This window comes from Scyliorhinus torazame, chromosome 3 (assembly GCF_047496885.1).
Source record: "Scyliorhinus torazame isolate Kashiwa2021f chromosome 3, sScyTor2.1, whole genome shotgun sequence".
Lineage (NCBI taxonomy): Eukaryota > Metazoa > Chordata > Chondrichthyes > Carcharhiniformes > Scyliorhinidae > Scyliorhinus > Scyliorhinus torazame.
This window is the reverse complement of record NC_092709.1, coordinates 143,691,950-143,711,466: the sequence shown is the minus strand read 5'-3', so window position 1 is coordinate 143,711,466 and position 19,517 is coordinate 143,691,950. Positions and strand designations below refer to the sequence as shown.

General features: G+C 45.1%; 1 protein-coding gene across 5 annotated transcripts in view; it reads right to left on the bottom strand.

Annotated features, from left to right (window-relative positions):
• Window positions 1-1,042: 1,042 nt before the first annotated feature.
• shroom3 (shroom family member 3) overlaps window positions 1,043-19,517 on the bottom strand; it is a 646,833-nt gene continuing 628,358 nt past the window's right edge. For all 5 annotated transcript variants that reach the window (XM_072496330.1, XM_072496332.1, XM_072496331.1 and 2 more), the window contains 4 exons: window positions 9,264-9,740; window positions 6,355-6,508; window positions 4,670-4,942; window positions 1,043-3,135 (listed from right to left, as the gene is read on the bottom strand). In XM_072496330.1, the coding sequence (XP_072352431.1) occupies window positions 2,797-3,135; window positions 4,670-4,942; window positions 6,355-6,508; window positions 9,264-9,740 (1,243 nt within the window). In that variant the 3' untranslated portion in view covers window positions 1,043-2,796. The remainder of the gene's footprint in view (window positions 3,136-4,669; window positions 4,943-6,354; window positions 6,509-9,263; window positions 9,741-19,517) is intronic.

Genomic DNA, 19,517 nt, shown 5'->3' with positions numbered 1-19,517 from the left:
GAATGTGCAAACTCCACACGGACAGTGAACCAGGGCCGGGATCGAACCTGGGACCTGCCACCGTGCTGCCCTACATGATTTTTTAATATGGTCTCCTTTTTATAGATTAGCTTTTCACGAGGTGGACTTGATGATTAAAGAACCAGAGTGCACTTTAATCCTGTGGTAAATAAAAGCAATCCAGTCTCATGGTCAGTCACCAGCTTGAACAAAACAGATATACATGACCAGCTAAGAACCATGGAGTCAGGCTGATTTGACCAACTTAACAGGCACATGGAGGATACAATTCAGGGCATTGCACAAATCTTCTGGTGTGGCAGGTGGGGGGGGGAGATGTAAGAATGTACAGTTACAATGTGGCATCTGTACGCCGTGGAAATCCAGTACGGTCTTAACTTGGCGCAAACCAACACCCATCTGTAACTTGGCACAATGGAGCGTCACCGTTAAACTACTACAATCCAGCACTACCTTGACCTTCTATACCTCAACAAGAGCTTCCCCATCGTCTCCACATAACCAAAGTCCCTCATCCCTGCTAACATTCTAGTAAATTTCCTCTGCATCCTCTCGGAGGCCTTAACATCCTTTTTAATGGTGGGTGGCCCAGAATTGAATGCAATACTCCAGCTGAGGCCTAAATGGCATTTTATTAAGTCTCAGAATAACCGCCTTGATTTTCTATTTTATGCATCCAACAGCACGCAGTAATTTGTTTTTATGTACTATTTTGAGTTTGCCCATATTTGTTTTACCTGGCTTTCTCACAGACACCAGGAGAGATTTTCTACCTGGTTTGAAATCAAGTTCCACAACGCACACCTGCCATCATGCATATTAATTGAAACTGTTAAGCAAACAGGAGGTGGGGGTCAGAAAACATTATTCATTTGCTGAACATTAAGTCTCCCTGCTCAGAAAAAAGGAACATTAAAAAGATAGCCTATTTCTGGACAGCAAAGCAAAGGTAAATGTGTTATGAATGTTTTAGCACAATGATGTTGCTATATTCACACAGGAAACAAAACACACAACCGAGTGCCGACACACATCATTTTTATTGTCTGCAGCAGTTACGTGGTTTACAAGCTTCAATGTCATGATTTCTGTCTGAAAACACACCTCAGCAAAACATCTGACTGTGAGATGTACAGCTTCTTATTTATTTCACATCCATACAACTGGCTGATTTGGGAGAAGCCATGCAGTGTGTTTCACATCACTGTCTGGACAAAGACTCAGAATGGCTATAGAGAACGTATTAAATGAGCCCAGCTGTGACCATAGCCAAGTCCTGATTGAACTATGAGAAGTCATCACCTTCTGAATAAAAGACGTTGGCGTTACAATCAAGAATGAGCAATTATCCATACAGCAACGTATCGTTAGGTGCAGCAACAAAGCTTAAAAAAACGAAAACCCAGATCTGACAGAGGCTGAGAAATGAATACTCTTAACACATCTGCTATGCCAGTGACTACTGTTTAGAAAGTTAGTATTATGTACAGTGGTTTACAAGCATCCCAGTACACTGAGAAATCAGAACATGAAAAATGAATATTTTAAAAGGTGAGAATAAAAGACAGCATTAGAAAATCTGTTATTACTAATTGAATCAACGCCTTAGCAAACCCAGAGCTCTGTGGGTGGAGCTGTGCACATCCGCACTGTAAACTGCATTCCCAATACTACGATTAACATCACATTACGCACACAGGGATGAGAACACGCTTCAAACAGATGAGCTCGGATGGTGTACTTTTTGTAATTTCCTTCATCCACGGAGAATACTTCTGAGACAAACACATTCCACTTGTTCCACAGACCTCGGTCGTCTAGAGTTGTGTTTTCAATCGAGTCCAACCTAGATATAAATATTGGGCCCACTGAAGGTCTCCTGCCTTCCGGCAATGGTCACCCATGATGAATAGTCTTCCGTGGCCATTCAGTTCTACTAGCTGTATGAAGGATGAACACCCATTGACTGGGGGTCGGGGGGGGGTCATGACTAACATGTAATTGCCAAATGTTAGGACAAAATGCACTTATATATAAATTTAAGTTTCTAAACACGATTTTGAAAAGTGAACAATTGACAGTTTGAACTGGATTTCTTGATGTGAAAATTGAGCATCGCCCAAAGTTACTTTGAAAGTATCAGTCAATGTCAGTGTGTACCATTCTGAACTGTTTCTCCAAACTGCCTCTTTCCTGTTCCTGGTGGTCCTAAGTCCTTCATTGTTAATCAAAAAAAAACCTCTGAAGATTGCAATCACTTTTTGTGACTGTACGTTGTTTTCTTTCCTCCAAAAGTTATTTTCTTACAAAATTAGATTTTTTTCCCCCTACACAATAAAGTAGAACCATAAAAGGTTAGCGTATGTACAGAAACTTACACTTCAAAATTATAAATAGTAGTAATTCTCTGTTGTTATTGGGAAGGCTACAAAATGCTTTCTTTTTGCTTTTAAAATAAGTTGCAAGCAGAGACATTTTATTGTGCTGTTCTCCTTGGTAGGGGTTTTAAAAAGTATCTTTAACATCACTTTTGAAAAGATGTTCCAGATGCCCCACAGGCATTTTCAAGTTTTGTGCTGTTGCAGACTTGCCTGTAATAAATTCCCATGAGGAGCATCTTCTGCCTTAACAATGCTCGCCATTGTTCCTTTAAAACATAGATTTTGCTAGCAATTTAAATATGCCGCCTTCTTCATCCAGAATCCCTCCTTGTTCTTATTCGCTGAGAGATTTACTGTTAAAACCTGATTTAAAAAATCCTTTCATTTTCCGTTTTTAAAGTGAAGAGGTAAATGTTGTTTGCGAGGTGGCAGGCTCCGGGTGGCTGGCAGGTGAGTGAGCCGTCCTTTGTGATACAAAGTCAGCAGGCAGGCTCTCCAACAAACACTTGAGCTGCTCCTCGCCCAGCTTGATCTTGTCATCCAGCTCTCGCTGCTCCATCAGCAAGGCTGCCTTCATCTTCACAAAGTGCTGGTAGTCTTGGAATTGCTCCTCCGTCAAGTAGTTCTCCAGGATGTCCAGGACCACGCGCGCCCTGCGATCCAGATTCTCCTTCAGTTCCTTTGCATCCTCGTGCTGACTAGTCAGAAGTCTCCGCTTCTCATTCAATAGATTCTGAAACATAAGATGCACAATTTTGATATTACTTCCAAGCTACTCAAAGTGAAAGCTTACGAGGAGAAGAAATTAGAAAGCAATTGGGTCCAACAAGCCCATCCCTTTCCCCCCCTCTTGTCCAGTTTTCTGCCCTCCCCTTCTCTTGCTGGGATACAGATCCTCGGCTCACTTACTTGGCCTTGAGCAGCTGATCAACGTGGCCACTGTTTGGGTGCCAGTGACTACAGGAATATATCATAGACAATCCCAAGATTATCCTCAATCAACAGCTACATACTTCGAATAGGATGGTGATATGGAACACAGTTACCTTTCTCTTCCCTAACCTGGGGATGCTGAGACTAGCTCCATTATATTTTACACTGTTCCAACTGAGATCTGCTAAAGTCAGGAATCTAACTTGTGATTTTTCTGGTCTGTGTGTCTCAGACACTCTCTTCCTCATATAAGGGGCTGGTTTAGCACACTGGGCTAAATCGCTGGCTTTTAAAGCAGACCAAGGCAGGCCAGCAGCACGGTTCAATTCCCGTACCAGCCTTCCCGAACAGGCGCCGGAATGTGGCGACTGGGGGCTTTTCACAGTAACTTCATTTGAAGCCTACTTGTGATAATAAGCAATTTTCATTTCAATATAGTTCAATCCTTTCTCTCACAAAAACTGCCTCTGAAATCGATTGATATTAACACCACTTTGAATTATTTTTTAGTTTTAAGATGCAACTTTCCCTTCTTGGTTCATCCATCCAAATGGGTTTTGAAGATGAGACTCACAGTGGACTGGTTCCTTATTTCTCACAGATTTCATAGGTTTAAGTTACTATTTCATCCAGATGTAGATGGATATCCTTGGTTGCGAATTCCAAGCTGACTAGTAGGTGATATTTTTCAATAAACATGAAAATTGACTATCCACCTTTTCTTCCCACCCTTTTTGTCAACTGCAGTGAAGCATCAATATTGGAAGTTACTGAACATCAGTCCTCAGAAATGACCCAGATATGTTTCCCAAGTTTTGTTGAATTAGCTGTTTTTAACTCGACCGATGATCGGGATGGGGGTGAAGTGTCCTACAAACAGGCTCACCAAAGGAACGAGGAGGAAATAAAGCTAGTTAGGTGTCCCACAGTATGTCAAATTCTAGTGAATCATGGAGAAACAGGCTCAGAACAGAATTATGGTTTTGACTCACTCAGGAAGGAAGATTCCATCAGTAATACATGGTTATCAAACCACTACCTTAGAAACAGTACCTCACTATGAGTTATGGTTCCTTGTAGTTTGCATGGTCCAATGTTGTATTACATACAGTATTTATCACCAGCTCATGAGGAAAACATACCTCTCCTCTATTAAAATGCATCACAATCATTTTATCAACGATCCCGAGACAGAAATATCTAATATCTTAGTCCTCTTACATGCTACAGCTTCTAAATGATAGGAACCAAAATCCTCCCTCTGTTGACTGTATATACCAATAGTCTTAATCTATCCAAATTGCAGCACAAGTTAAGTAAAACAGGTTACATACACGCTCCTCAGCATTTGCATTTTCATCCAGAGTCTTCAAGACATTTTCCACTCGAGCCAAACGGCCAGAGAGAGAAAGCAGCAAGTTTACGACCTTATCCAAATCCCCAATGAACATCTTGTACTTTTCATACTCGTTGGACTTGCACAGGCCTTTAATCATGTTCTCTACATTCTCGCCCAAAGCACTGTTCAGTTTCATGTCAGCTGTTAGGTTCTCCTTGGCTTCACGTAGGGTCCGAAGTTTACATGTTATGCTTTCAATTAGCTCAGACTACAAAGGAAAAAAGAGCAGAACTAAATTAGGGGAAAAAATGTCACAATCAATATTTTGGAAGCTTTTTGTGGAAATCTTTAGTGACCATTTTACTCAATTCACCACACATTCTGGTTTACTGCTGACCAGAGCCACATTACATAGTTTGTGACTAATTTACTACCGCCAGTGACTTCAAGAAGAGTACTGCAAAGCAAATGAAGGGGCGCCACTATCGGTAGAGGTACAGGAAACTCCGTGAAGAGATGCTTTACCGATTCCTCTGGCAACAAGCAATTGGCCACCATTTATTTTGGCCCAGAAAAGGCAGACCCTGGCTTGACAGGCCAGTGACTTGATCACCTCTGGCTTCAGTACACTTTCCTCAGCTTTCAGGAAAATCAAACAGGCAGAAACCAAAAAGTAATTCACACCTTTCAAACAGTTGTTGGTCTGAGACCGCTGGTTCTATGGAATACCCCCGGCAATGTAGATCATAATACAGCTCTGGCATCTCAAGTATGAATCACTTTTACTTGACTGACTTGTGTAATGTAAAGAGGCATCAGATAACACCAGATTACTTTCTGTGGCTGCACTGAAAATCATACCAAAAGATCGGCAATGGTGAATGATGTTGAAAGGATGTGACAATTGGATAGTGGTCTGTGGAAAGCCCAGGACAGCGCCATTGCGAACTGATATCAACATACATTCATCATATATATATCAGCAAATTGATGATAGTGGTCTAAATTCAGCCAAATAAAGTTTTTTAAAAAAAACCTAACTGTACTGCACTGTAGAGGAACAGAAGTCATTTCAAAGGGGAAATATTTTTTTAAATAAATTTAGAGTACCCAATTATTTTTTTTCCAATTAAGGGGCAATTTAGCGTGGTCAATCCACCTAACCTGCACATCTTTGGGTTGTGGGGGTGAAACCCACGCAGACAAGGGGAGAATGTGCAAACTCCACACGGACAGTGACTCAGGGCCGGGGTTCGAACCCGGGTCCTCAGCGCTGCATGCCGCCCTCAAAGGCGAAATATGAGCATTAATTTCAACACAAACAACTAATTTACTATTCGGCCCATTAGAAACAATAGCATTTGGCCATCCCTCTTGAACGCTCGGACATTCTTCATGTAAAAGCCGACATCCTGAGTCTTGTAGGCTATTTGACTGCATGGGATATGGCAATGAGGTTGGATAGTCTTTCCAGCAGGCAGCACTGAGGCTAACTGTGGTGTCCTGCCCACCATGGTGTCAGGGGTCAGCTCACTGAGGGCTAATGAAGAATAAAATCTGATATTCCCCCTGGTCTCTATCGGTTTTTGTTACACTGGATTAGTACTTTTAGCAACTGAGGCACTGGGAGAAGTGAACCAGCCAGGTTTTGCTCTTAATGAAGGTTTGAAATTGCAGTACTTTTTTCTCATTGATGTCTGGTTCTTCCTCCTCATCCTCAGCAGGATTTCTCTGCATGTCCTTTATTTTATTCATCAGTTCAGCTTTGACGGCAGACGTGCTATAGTAAGTGGGACAGTGAGCTGAAGCAGCTCCCATCTCTTTTTCCTCTTTCCTAAGTACAAAGAAGGAAGTTTAAAGATTTAAGTCACTGTTTATGAACACACAAGCTTTCCAAAGAAGAAAAAAAAATTATAGTTTTAAATAGAAATGGTTAGAGGCATTCTCTTTAACAAATAAAACACGAGTTAGCCAGATATCTCCATCACTGAAAAACATTTGAAGTCCTTTTTTAAAGTAACTCTTCACCTCCACCCCAGACACTGGCAAACTCCAAGCTGGTAGTAAGGTATGGGTTTGCTATCAACTTGCCCAAGTATGAAGGGCCAACACTGGATCAATGGGCCAAATGGCCACCTTTGATTTGATTTTATGATTATATGAAGTCACCATTTGTTCATGACTATTTTCCAGCAGGTCATCAAGAGCAGGAAATTTCCCCCTTCTCTAAGCCAGGGACCTTCAAGGCCAATTAAAATAGCTGCAACCTTGACTGAGATCAGCGAGCGCAACATAAACCAGCATTAATCTGAGCATCAGTCTATTCTTTAAGGCTCAGCAGCATGATGGACACTGTCTCTTTGACTTTACATTTAATAATTAATATTTTATACTTGTGTTTAAGGATAAAGGAGGTGATAGTGTTGATGGCTTTGTAAAGTACGTGAAGCGGGAAATAGTGAATGAAAATGAAAAATGGGGCAGCACAGTGTTTAGCACTGCTGCCTCGCAGCGCCAGAGACCCGGGTTCAATTCTTGCCTTGGGTGCGTCGGTGCGGAGTCTGCACGTTCTCGACGTGTCTGCGGGGGTTTCCTCTGGGTGCTCTGGTTTCCTCCCACAGTCCAAACATGTGCAGGTAGGTGGATTGGCCATGATCAATTTCCCCTTAGTGTCCAAGGTGTGCAGGTTAGGGGGGGGGGTTATGGAGATAGGGCGAGGAAAGAGCCTGAGTAGGGAGCTCTTTTGAAAGGCTGAATGGCCTCCTTCTGCACTGTAGGGATTCTATACAATTAAGTTTGAATTGTGCATGCATATTATTCTTGGGATATGAGCCAGATGGGTTTTGATTTAGTGAGAGGCTTCTGAAAAGCCTGCCCTCTCCCTTCTTCAGCTACTGTCTCTTCCTCATCACTCATTAGTACCCGCTTGCTTTGCAACATTATGGCCACCTGATTGGGTTATTTTTGCCAGGCGAATGATTACCAGCCCAGATTCTCCATTTCCATTTTCCCAAAGTTTCAGCAGATCACGGAGAGCTATGTTGAAACAAACCAAATACTAACTAACAGCTGGGTGGAAATGCAGCAACAGGTAGATTGAATAAGTAATTCTTCAACTTAGTATAATTTGCACATCAGCACAGTAGCACAGTGGTTAGCGCTGTTGCTTCACAGCGCCAGGGACCCGGGTTTGATTCTGGCTTGGGTCACTGTCTGTGCAGAGTCTGCGCATTCTCCTCGTATCTGCGTGGATTTCCTCTGGGTGCTCTGGTTTCCTCCCACAAGTCCTGAAAGATGTGCTTGTTAGGTGAATTGGACATTCTGAATTCGCCCTCAGTGTACCCGAACAGGCGCCTAGGCGATTTTCACAGTAACTTCATTGCTGTGTTAATGCAAGCCTACTTGTGACACTAATAAAGATTATCATTATCTTGCACTTGGCTCACTTTCTTGCAGATGCAGAATATTCCGGAACTGTAGTTATGTACAATGTAACTATTTCCCTCCAAGGACATATTCGCCCACAATAGACTATGTTTCTTCAATGACTTGACAATAAAACAAAGCTGGGGGTCTCATCTGCAACATGAACTCTAACTGAAGCACAGGAAAGAATGATCAAATCATACAATGATCTAGTTGGACAGTTTTGGTCTCCCCATAAACACGAGAGAAATTTACACTGCTGGGGGTGGTGTAGAGAAGAGCCATGAGACTAATTCTCGGTGTGTGGGGGGGGGGGGGGGGGGGTGTCCAGCTTGGGCTTATTGTCCCGGTAAGGATGCATCCAAGAGATGACCTTATAGATGTCTATAAGATTATTAAAGGTTATAGAAGATCTTAACCTGAAATATTACTTTAAGTTAAACTGCAGGAGTGGAAGAAAGAATCATAGATTCCAATGGGGTCTTTGCTCAATGTGTGATAGTAGTAGAGGCAAAAACCTTGGAATTGTTTAAGAAACCATTTTGTTGATACAATGAGGAACGTTAAGGTATCTCTGGATGGATGATTCATGGTGGTCTCCCACACCCGTGATTATTTGCGAATCCATCATTCACTTCTAGAATGTAGGACGATAGCAGCTAGCAGTGCATCTTTCATGCCTCATCAGCCACCTTTGGACTCATGGGAGACAATCATTCTTACTCGTGAGGGATAGTCAATGATAATAATAAAAGTGTAATAGTATAATACCCACAAAAACACAAATACATGCACACTATGTATCAAGTATTTGGGGCAATCTTTCTCCCATGGTCAAACCTATTATACTGCCTATTGTATATATGTATATTTTTTAAACAAATATACTTCTCTAAGAAAAGCGCAATATCCATTTTCCCCTTATCCAAAAGCCAATAACGTCAAAAACATTGCACCGGCGAGAAACAGGACATTTACACGGTTTTCATTATAAATGGACAACAGATATCTCTCTTCTCATTCCCTGGATTTTGAGGTGGACAGAGTCTGCACTAGTATTCTTTGCTCACCCCAGGGAGACGGAAAAAAAAGTCCAATATATATTTTGTACGAACAGCATCAACACAATCATATGCTAACAATATTCAATGGCTGTAACTTACTTATCTTCGCCAGATGCAGGTTTGTTGACCGCCTTTTGCAACCGCGGCCTTCTGTGTTGTGCCTCCTGCCTCACTGTGCTGCTTCTAGGGAAAATACCCTCCATTAGATCCATGGTCGTCTTCATGTTTGAATCTGGATCTAATATCTCGGCCAGAGACTTATCTTTGCCAACGATCTCCTTCGCAAGTTCTTCCGACTTGAGGTCCTCAGGAGACTTCTTGTTTACTTCCAGTGGCACAGAGGAATGTTTGTAGTCTAAGTTTTCTTGGCTTTGGGTTTTAACACATGCTGCGTCCCAGCTCTGTTTCCTGAGCTGTACAGTTTGGGTAGTGTGAGTTTGTTCTGGGGCTGTCGCACCTTCCAGCCGACAGTTCACTGCAGACGTGCTGCAGGTGCAAGGTGGGCTTGTCTGGCCATTTCTCTCCATGCTGATCATCGCAGGCACATTATCCTTCACAGCATCGATGGCTGGAAACCTTCAAGATGCAGAAAAGTGGCATTAAACAATAGAGCAACCCACTTCCAAACTCGATTATTACAACAGCTGGTAAACTTTACTTTGGTGAAAAGAAAATCCTATTTACTATGTTTCATGTTTTGATTCTCGTTTTAGAGGTCACTCTAGCTTTTGTTTGTCCTCCCCCCCCCCCCCCCCCCCCCCCCCCGAGGCCTGATACTTCATAGATGTTCTACTAAAAATTATTCCATCCGATTTTGTAGTGTAACTGAATAATGTGCCCCCAAGCTATTAACAATACATTTAGAAATAAAATGGAAAATCATTTAAATACAACATTCATACATCATCACATCTCAGAAATATTTCAAACCACTTCACATATAATTATCTACTTCAGAGTATGGCAATTGTTAAGTAGGCAATGAATTTCAAGATGATTGAATGCTGTTCCTTAGTGCAAGATTTTGTAACAATACTTAATTCAAGCTCAGTGTCTGTCGGACTGAATGCGAGTACTGTAATACCATGCGTTTTTATTTAAATTATTTCTGCCTCCTTTTCTTTTAGCTGCCTCCAGTTTACAAATCGGCACTCTGTGAGATCGGAGGACACAGTGTCAAGCACTATGTTACCATGTAATAAAAACAAAAAATGCTGGATAAGCTCAGAGAAGAGTCATTCTGACTCAAAATGTTAACTCTGTTTCTCTCTCCATAGATGCTGCCAGATCTGCTGAGTTTATCCAGCATTTTTTTGTTTTTAGTTCAGATTTCCAGCAACCGCAGCATTTTGCTTTTATTATACCATGTTATCAAGTAATTAGCCAGCAGGGAGGCAGTGATGATGAGGGATTATTTTCCTCCCTATTTAGGGGTTCCATAGAATCCCTACAGTACAGGAGGTCGTCATTCGGCCCATCGGGTCTGCACCAACCCTCCGAAAGAGCACCCTACCTAGGCTCACTCCCCCACCCTATCCCTGCAACCCCCTAACCCCACCTAACCTTTCGACACTAAGGGGCAATTTAGCATGACCAACCCACCTAACCTGCATATCTTTGGACTGTGGGAGGAAACCGGAGCACGTGGAGGAAATCCACGCAGACACAGGGAGAATGTGTAAACTCCACATAGACAGACACCCAAGGTTGGAATGAAACCTGGGTCCCTGGCACTGTGAGGCCCTATTATTTATTAGTTTAGGATTTTATTTGCTGAAATCTTGGGCAATACTGCTGCGTGAGCCATCTCTGCTGTGAAAATGCAGCTCCTGTACCACCAATACTGGCGACTGAGATTTTTGTTTCAAAGCTGATTTTATTAACAAGCTACAAAAGAAAGCCAGTGGCTGCAGCGGTAATCGATGCAGTTACATCCCAGCCATACATGATTGGACATTCAAACCTGGTCAAAAGTAGTAGGTAATGATAGATACTAGAGAATTTAGAGACATCCAGCTTAACGGAAGTTAATGTGACCAAAAAACATTGTGTCCCCGAACGTTACTTGTCATTGAAAGGAAGAAACATTCTTGTTGTGTCTGTTTACTTGTAAATGACCCCATACCGAACTTCAGTTGAGTACAAAGCTTTCGACACAACATTGAATACACTCGTTGCAAAGTGTGCCGTAGTACAAATCTTCATCTGAAGATTTGATGGTTTGTATTTATAATGCTTGTTAGTTAAAGCATGTGTGCACTATTCTCAATCACTGGATAAACTATCACCAGGTTATCATTTACAATAATGCCTATAACTCATTAAACACTTCAGAGAGAAAAATTCCCAATGTTATTATAAATTCAGCACAAGACGCTTTATATGAAAGTTAATAGTCAGAATGAACAGCACCTAGCAAGATATATGGAAGAGATTTTAATATTGCACTTGTAACAGTTTTTAATATCGGCTTATTCTTGCCAGCCCTTCCTTCTATCAATAACTTATTCTGCATTTTATTAAAACTTTAGGCTGATGCTGACTGCCGTGCACTCACTTCTTTAAGGTTTATGCTCTACATTCTCATAACTTGCAGGTTTCATTAATTGAGGGGGCGGGAGAAGATTTGCTTTTATGATATTTACATTAACGTTTCTGCTTTTAATGGACCTTCCAGTGCCACTCATCATAGAATTAAACTGAATTTACAGCACAGAAATAAATGTAAATGTTGCCCCAGTCCCAGAGGACCATAGGCTGCTCTCCACTTTGAGGGAGCTGCTGGTGGTGATTTAACCCGAGGGTCGGCCACACCTCAGGTGAGGGGCAGGGTTGAGGAGGTGGGGCCTTCATGAATAACCTCAGCCGGTACAGGAATCGAGCCCGCACTGTTTGCGTCGCTCCACATCATGAACCAGCTGTCCAGCCAACTGAGCGAGCCAACCCCTGAACAGGTTAATCAGTCTATAGTGGTGTTAATGGTGCACGCGAGCCTACTCACATTCTACTTCATCTAATCCCAGCAGCGCCATTGCGGAGCATGGCACCTAGCAACCTCCACCAGGCCTTCCCCAAAACTTCTCTCAAATGACTGGTGGCAGATGTAAAAAGAAAAATGGGGTTGTGGGAAATGGGGGTTGGAATTTCCCCCCAAAATGGCAGTGTCAATCTTGGCGCAAAGATCGGTGCGCTTCCCACGTGAAAAAGGCCATGCCTGAGATGTGCAGCATCTGATTTGCCTGTCCCGGAGTCATTTGAGCACCTCAATCGGGTGGCGGGGGGGGGGGGGGGGGGGGGTATTGAATCGGCTCCTCAGCATTTGATCTCATTCAAGTCAGGAGAATGGCAGTGAGCAAACCAGCTCTCAGGTTTATGGATGGGGCCCTCATCTGTTTGCTGGATGCCGTGGAGGAGAGACTGGCTGACAGGTGGCTCTCTCGCAAATTAACAAATCAAGCGCCAGGGTGACGGTCGCAGTGTTGGGCAGTGCCAGCAACCCGACCAAGAGGACAGTGGTGCAGTGCCACAAGGAGATGAATCACCTACTAAGTTCTGCCAAGTAAGTGCTCCCTGTCTCCCCTCTCCACCCCATCTTGCTGTCACCCCTTGGAACGTCACCTCCATCCCACATGCTGCCACCTCGCAGAGCCCCAGCACTCGACCTCCCATCAGCTACCTCACGCCCCACCAGCACTACTTTTCAGACCCCCGCCCTACTTACGCACAGTGCCCACATATGCCAGCTATCATGAACATCTGACCCGCCGGGTAGCCAGCTCACATCCCTATTTGTGTTCCCGCAGGATAAGGTTGCCCATAACCGCCGTGAGCGAGAGAAGACGGGCGGTGGACTGCCCGAGCTGAAGATCCTGACTCCTTTTGAGGAGAGCGCCCTGGAGCTCACAGGGGAGGAGCAGGAGTGGACCTGCGCTGAGAGTAAGGTGGACCAAACGTTCAACCAGATGACCAAACGCACGTGCGTTCTGTGTATCCCACACCATTGCTCGGGTTGTGTACTAATACCATGTTCCCTTTTCTTGCAGGATCATTACCCAATCAGCTCGGCCCATCCATCAGCAGTGTCCCACATCGGAGGAGCTCGTAGAGGAGGACATCGAAGAATTGTTACGGCTATCGCCCGCACTATCCACCATCACAGAGACACACACCACAGTGGACATTCTTAGCGGGCAAGCCTCTGGGTCACTATCTGATGAGCACCACACAGCTCCTGATGCACATAAGATGGAGGCAGGAACGTCCTTGGGATCAGGCAGTCAGAGGTCTGCTGGATCCCAGGACTCAGCTGTGTGATAGCCAGGTGTTGTGCCTCTGGACATGTTCATCCCTCAGCTGCTTCAGATGCGACGGCAGACCTGGGAATGCCAGGAGGGTTTGTCAGCAGCAATCCTGCAACTGCAAGGCCAATTGGAGGAGTCACAAAACCCTCTGTCGCAGGAAATGCATGGCACACAGGTCAACAGTGCAAGGCATTTGCACTGGAAAGCCTGGGGCACGCGGTCAGAGCCATGGCGGGAGAACTCTGAAGCATGGTTAGGTCTCTGAGGCCCTGGCTGAGGGATTCAACTGCATGGTGCAGACAATGGCGGGTCTCCAGGACTGGCAATGCCAGATTGAGGCTTCTGGAGCTCACTGCAGCTGCCCCTCCATCCCATGGGGTAACCCAGGGGCCCACAAGCACCTGGAGGGAGGAGGATCTCCTCTGGTGCACAGAAGGGTTTTCCATCCAGGAGACCATGGGAGTGCCCAGCCAATCTGAATTCCCCTCTTGCTGAGACTGGCACAGCTCAGGCACAGCGGGCAGAACTGGGTGACGCTCCTACACGAGTGTCACCCTAAGGTAGGCCGGGGCCCCCAAGGACTCGGCCCTCCAGAAGATGCCTGCCAAGGGCACCTCAGGCAACAGGTCGTGGACTGTCCCCTCTCCCCACTGTGTTGTTTGCCTTGGCTATAGAGCCATTGGCGATGGTGCTGAGAGCGTCAAGGGAATGGAAGTGGCTAGTCTGGGGTAAGTGGGGGTGTATGTGTGTGGAGCACAGGGTCTCGTTGAATGCTGACGACCTACTCCTGTATATTTCTGTTCGGGGGGGGATGAGGGAGATTATGCAGCTCTTAGGGGAATTTGGCCGGTTCTCGGGGTACAAATTGAATATGGGTAAAAGTGAGGTTTTTGGGAACAACGGCGAAGAAATCACTGAAACGACTACACAATGACATCATTAAGTTCCATCCCACCATCAGACTAACCATGGACTACTCTCCAAAATCGGTTGCATTCTTGGACACTCATCTCCATCAAAGACGGTCACCTCAGCACTTCGCTTTACCGCAAGCCCACGGATAACCTCACGATGCTCCACTTCTCCAGCTTCCACCCTAAACACATTAAAGAAGCCATTCCCTATGGACAAGCCCTCTGTATACAAAGGATCTGCTCAGACGACATGGAACGTAACAGACATCTACAGACGCTGAAAGATTCCCTCGTACGAACGGGATATGGCGCTCGACTCATCAATCGACAGTTCCAATGCTCCACAGCAAAAAACCGCACCCACTTCCTCAGAAGACAAACACGGGACACAACCGACAGAGTTCCCTTCGTCGCCCAGTACTTCCCCGGAGCGGAGAAACTACAAAATCTTCTTTGCAGCCTTCAACACGTCATCGATGAAGATGAACAACTTGCCAAGGTCATCCCCACACTCTCACTGTTTGCCTTCAAACAACCGCGCAACCTCAAACAAACTATTGTTTGCAGCAAACTACTCAGCCTTCAGAACAGTGACCCGACACCACACAACCCTGCCATGGCAATCTCTGCAAGACGTGCCAGATCATCGACATGGATACCACCATTACACGTGAGAACACCACCCACCAGGTACGCGGTCCATACTCGTGCGACTCGGCCAACGTTGTCTACCTCATACGCTGCAGGAAAGGATGTCCCGAAGTGTGGTACATTGGCGAGACCATGCAGACGCTTCGACAACGGACAAACGGACATCGCGCGACAATCGCCAGGCAGGAATGTTCCCTTCCAGTCGGGGAACACTTCAGCAGTCAAGAGCATTCAGCCTCTGATCTCCGGGTAAGCGTTCTCCAAGGCGGCCTTCAGGACCCGCGACAACGCAGAATCGCCGAGCAGGAACATATAGCCAAGTTCCGCACACATGAGTACGGCCTCAACTGGGACCTTGGATTCATGTCGCATTACATTCATCCCCCACCATCTGGTCTAGGCTTGCAAAATCCTACCAACTGTCCTGGTTTGAGACAATTCACAATCCTTTAACCTGGGGTTACCCCTATCTCTGGGTCTGTAAAGACTTAATTACCTGCAAATGCTTGCATTCAAAGCATTGTCTTGCATCTTTGACTTTGTCTATATATGTATGTTTCTGGAACATACCTCTTCATTCACCTGAGGAAGGAGTAATGCTCCGCAAGCTAGTGATTTGAAACAAACCTGTTGGACTTTAACCTGGTGTTGTAAGACTTCTTCCCAAACTTGTAAAACTGACTGCAATTCCTCCATTGACCACCAGGTGTTGCTGAAGCTCCACTCTTTGGAGATTTGAGTGTGTGTTGAGCTGCAGCAATGTCATTCATTCCATTCAGAATACGTGAGCTTTCTTTCGGACTGTGGCACAGACTTGGAGGACCAATTATCGGAGGGAAAACTTCCTTATTTGGGTTTCAAACAGGATTCTATGTATACAGTTCCATCAAAGGATGTATGACCTAAATGTGGAGTTCAGCTCGTTTGGCTGAAAGAAGTGAAATTATTTGTGAGGGGCAGAAAGAGACATGTTGAAAATCTGAAACTCAGATCCTGAACTCAAATTGTGGATTCCCCTTTCTCAACTTCCAATTTGTTCTCCTATTTTCCTGAAGATTTTGTCTCTTACAAATCTTTACAATATCTCCCTGAAGTATCTTTCATTTATGGACGAGTGTCGAGATACTGAATGACAGCGAGATAGCCACAATCTGTCCAAATGTCTGACTTTAGATACTGAAAAGCTACAGAGATCTCTTCTCGAGGGCAAAGTGCAGGGCAGCAGAAAGAGGGGTTGATCTAGGCATCGCTGTATGACAGACATCACAGAGTGGTTGCAGATGAATTATGGTGTACATGTGAGGCTGGTGCAAGGCATACAAGTGTTGCTTCCAGCTAGGAGGAGTAGCTACAACCAGCAGCAGCATATAGTCGATATGATCAGGTATGAATGTCTGATATATGCAGAATAACTGGGCATAAATGGTACTTGGCTTTACTCGTGATAAATTAGTGGTCCAGAAGTCCAGGTGTAAAAATGTCTCACCTCCCTCCATTGCACCAAACTCCTGAACACACCAATTTTGTTTATGCCCCCCCCCCAAGCTAGTTAACACTGTCTTCAGATACTGTTACCCCACTCTTCCAAAAGCACCAGAATCTTCTCTTTCCCCCCCCAAAAAAAACAAGCTGTCAGTCCCTTCAATTGTTGCCCCATCCCCCACTTGCCCCTTCTCTCCACTTCCTTGAATCTGCTCCCATGTCCCAGGTCCAGGCATATCTCTGCCACAGCTTCCTGGTCAATCGCTATGGTGAGGGTTCTTCCTCTCTCACATCACAAGGCAGCCCTCAACACAGTCATGGATGGCCTTCTGACTGTAATCAGGGTGTATTATCGCATCTCTTGACCACACCATTCTCCTCCAATGCCTCACTGGGGCTGCCCTAGTTTGGCAGCACTTTTAATCATTGATTGTAGTCAGCCTGTCGACAGCAATGGCTTGCCTTCCCAGCTCCGCACTCTCATCTTAGGAGCCATCCTAGAGTCTTCCCTCTTCATTTACATGGGAACATCTTCTATATGTAATAGAGCACTCCGTGCAGCACTGAGGGAGTGCTGCAATTTTGAAGACGCTGGGCAAGATTCTCCGTCGGCGGGATTCTCCGACAGCAGTGCACTCACACCCGCGGATTTCCCGACGGCATGGGGGTGGCCACAATGGGAAGCCCCCATTGGCCGGCTGCCGGACAGAGGATCCTGCTGCCGGCGGTTGAGCGCTGTGCCAGAAAACGGGTCCACCGGGACTGAGAATCCGCCCGTTGTCTTTCTGGTCAGATATGAAACTAAAGTTTCAAATGCCCCTTCAGTTGGATGTAAAAGATCCCATGGCACTTTTAAAAGAATGCTAGGAGAGTTTTTCTGGTGACCAGGCCACTATGTATCTCAACCTACACCACAAAACAGATTGACAGGTCATTTATTTAATGGTTGAGGGAGCGTGTTGTATGCAGATTGACTGCTGAACTTATCAAATGAACAACAGCGACATTTAACAGGTTTTTCCAAAATTGCTGTGAAGCACTTTTGGACATCTCAGAATGTGTTAGGGACTAAATAAATAGAACATTACAGCGCAGTACAGGCCCTTCGGCCCTCAATGTTGCGCCGACCTGTGAAACCACTCTCAAGCCCATCTACACTATTCCCTTATCATCCATATGTCTATCCAATGACCATTTGAATGCCCTTAGTGTTGGCGAGTCCACTACTGTTGCAGGCAGGGCATTCCATGCCCTTACTACTCTCTGAGTAAAGAACCTACCTCTGACATCTGTCTTATATCTATCTCCCCTCAACTTAAAGCTATGTCCCCTCGTGCTAGACATCACCATCCGAGGAAGAAGGCTCTCACTGTGATGAGAGCCCTATCCAATCCTCTGATCATCTTGTATGCCTCAATTAAGTCACCTGTTAACCTTCTTCTCTCTAACAAAAACAGCCTCAAGTCCCTCAGCCTTTCCTCATAAGAGCTTCCCTCCATACCAGGCAACATTCTGGTAAATCTCCCATGCACCCTTTCCAATGCTTCCACATCCTTCCTATAATGCGGCGACCAGAATTGCACGCAATACTCCAAATGCGGCCGCACCAGAGTTTTGTACAGCTGCAACATGGCATCATGGCTCCGAAACTCAATCCCTCTACCAATAAAAGCTAACACACCTTATGCCTTCTTAACAACCCACTCAACCTGGGTGGCAACTTTCAGGGATCTATGTACATGGACACCGAGATCGCTCTGCTCACCCACACTGCCAAGAATCTTACCATTGGCCCAGTACTCTGTCTTCCTGTTATTCCTTCCAAAATGAATCACCTCACACTTTTCTGCATTAAACTCCATTTGCCACCTCTCAGCCCAGCGCTGCAGCTTATCTATGTCCTTCTGTAACTTGTAACATCCTTCCGCACTGTCCACAACTCCACCGACTTTAGTGTCATCTGCAAATTTACTCACCCATCCTTCTACGCCCTCCTCCAGGTCATTTATAAAAATGACAAACAGCAGTGGCCCCAAAACAGATCCTTGTGGTACACCACTAGTAACTGGACTCCAGTCTGAACATTTCCCATCAACCACCACCCTTTGTCTTCTTCCAGCTAGCCAATTTCTTTTCCAAACTGCTAAATCACCCTGAATCCCATGCCTCCGTATTTTCTGCAGTAGCCTACCGTGGGGAACCTTATCAAACGCTTTACTGAAATCCATATACACCACATCAACTATATCTCTTATAAACCTTTCCAAGCTTTTGCCCACAACAGAAGTAAGGCTCACTGGTCTAAAATTACCGGGGTTGTTTCTACTCCCCTTCTTCAACAAGGGGACAACATTTGCTATCCTCCAGTTTTCGGGATCCTTAAGGGGGAACAGCCCCAAGTCGTGGTCCACATAGGCACCAACGACATAGGTAAGAAAAGGGATGAGGATGTAAGGCAGGTATTCAGGGAGCTAGGGTGGAATCTTAGAGCTCGAACAAACAGAGTTATTATCTCTGGGTTGTTACCCATGCCATGTGCTAGCGAGACGAGGAATAGGGAGAGAGAACAGTTGAACACGTGGCTACAGGGATGGTGCAGGAGGGAGGGATTCAGATACCTGGATAATTGGGGCTCATTCTGGGGTAGGTGGGACCTCGACAAATGGGATGGTCTACACCTGAACCAGAGGGGTACCAATATCCTGGGGGGGAAATTTGCTAATGCTCTTTCGGGAGGGTTTAATCTAATTAATCAGGGGGATGGGAACCTGAATTGTAGCTCCAGTGTACAGGAGGTTGAGAGTAGTGAGGTCATGAGTAAGGTTTCAAGGTCGCAGGAGTGTACCGACAGGCAGTAAGGTAGTTTGAAGTGTGTCTATTTCAACGCCAGGAGCATCCGGAATAAGGTGGGGGAACTTGCAGCATGGGTTGGTACCCGGGACTTCGATGTTGTGGCCATTTCAGAGACATGGATGGAGCAGGGACAGGAATGGCTGTTGCAGGTT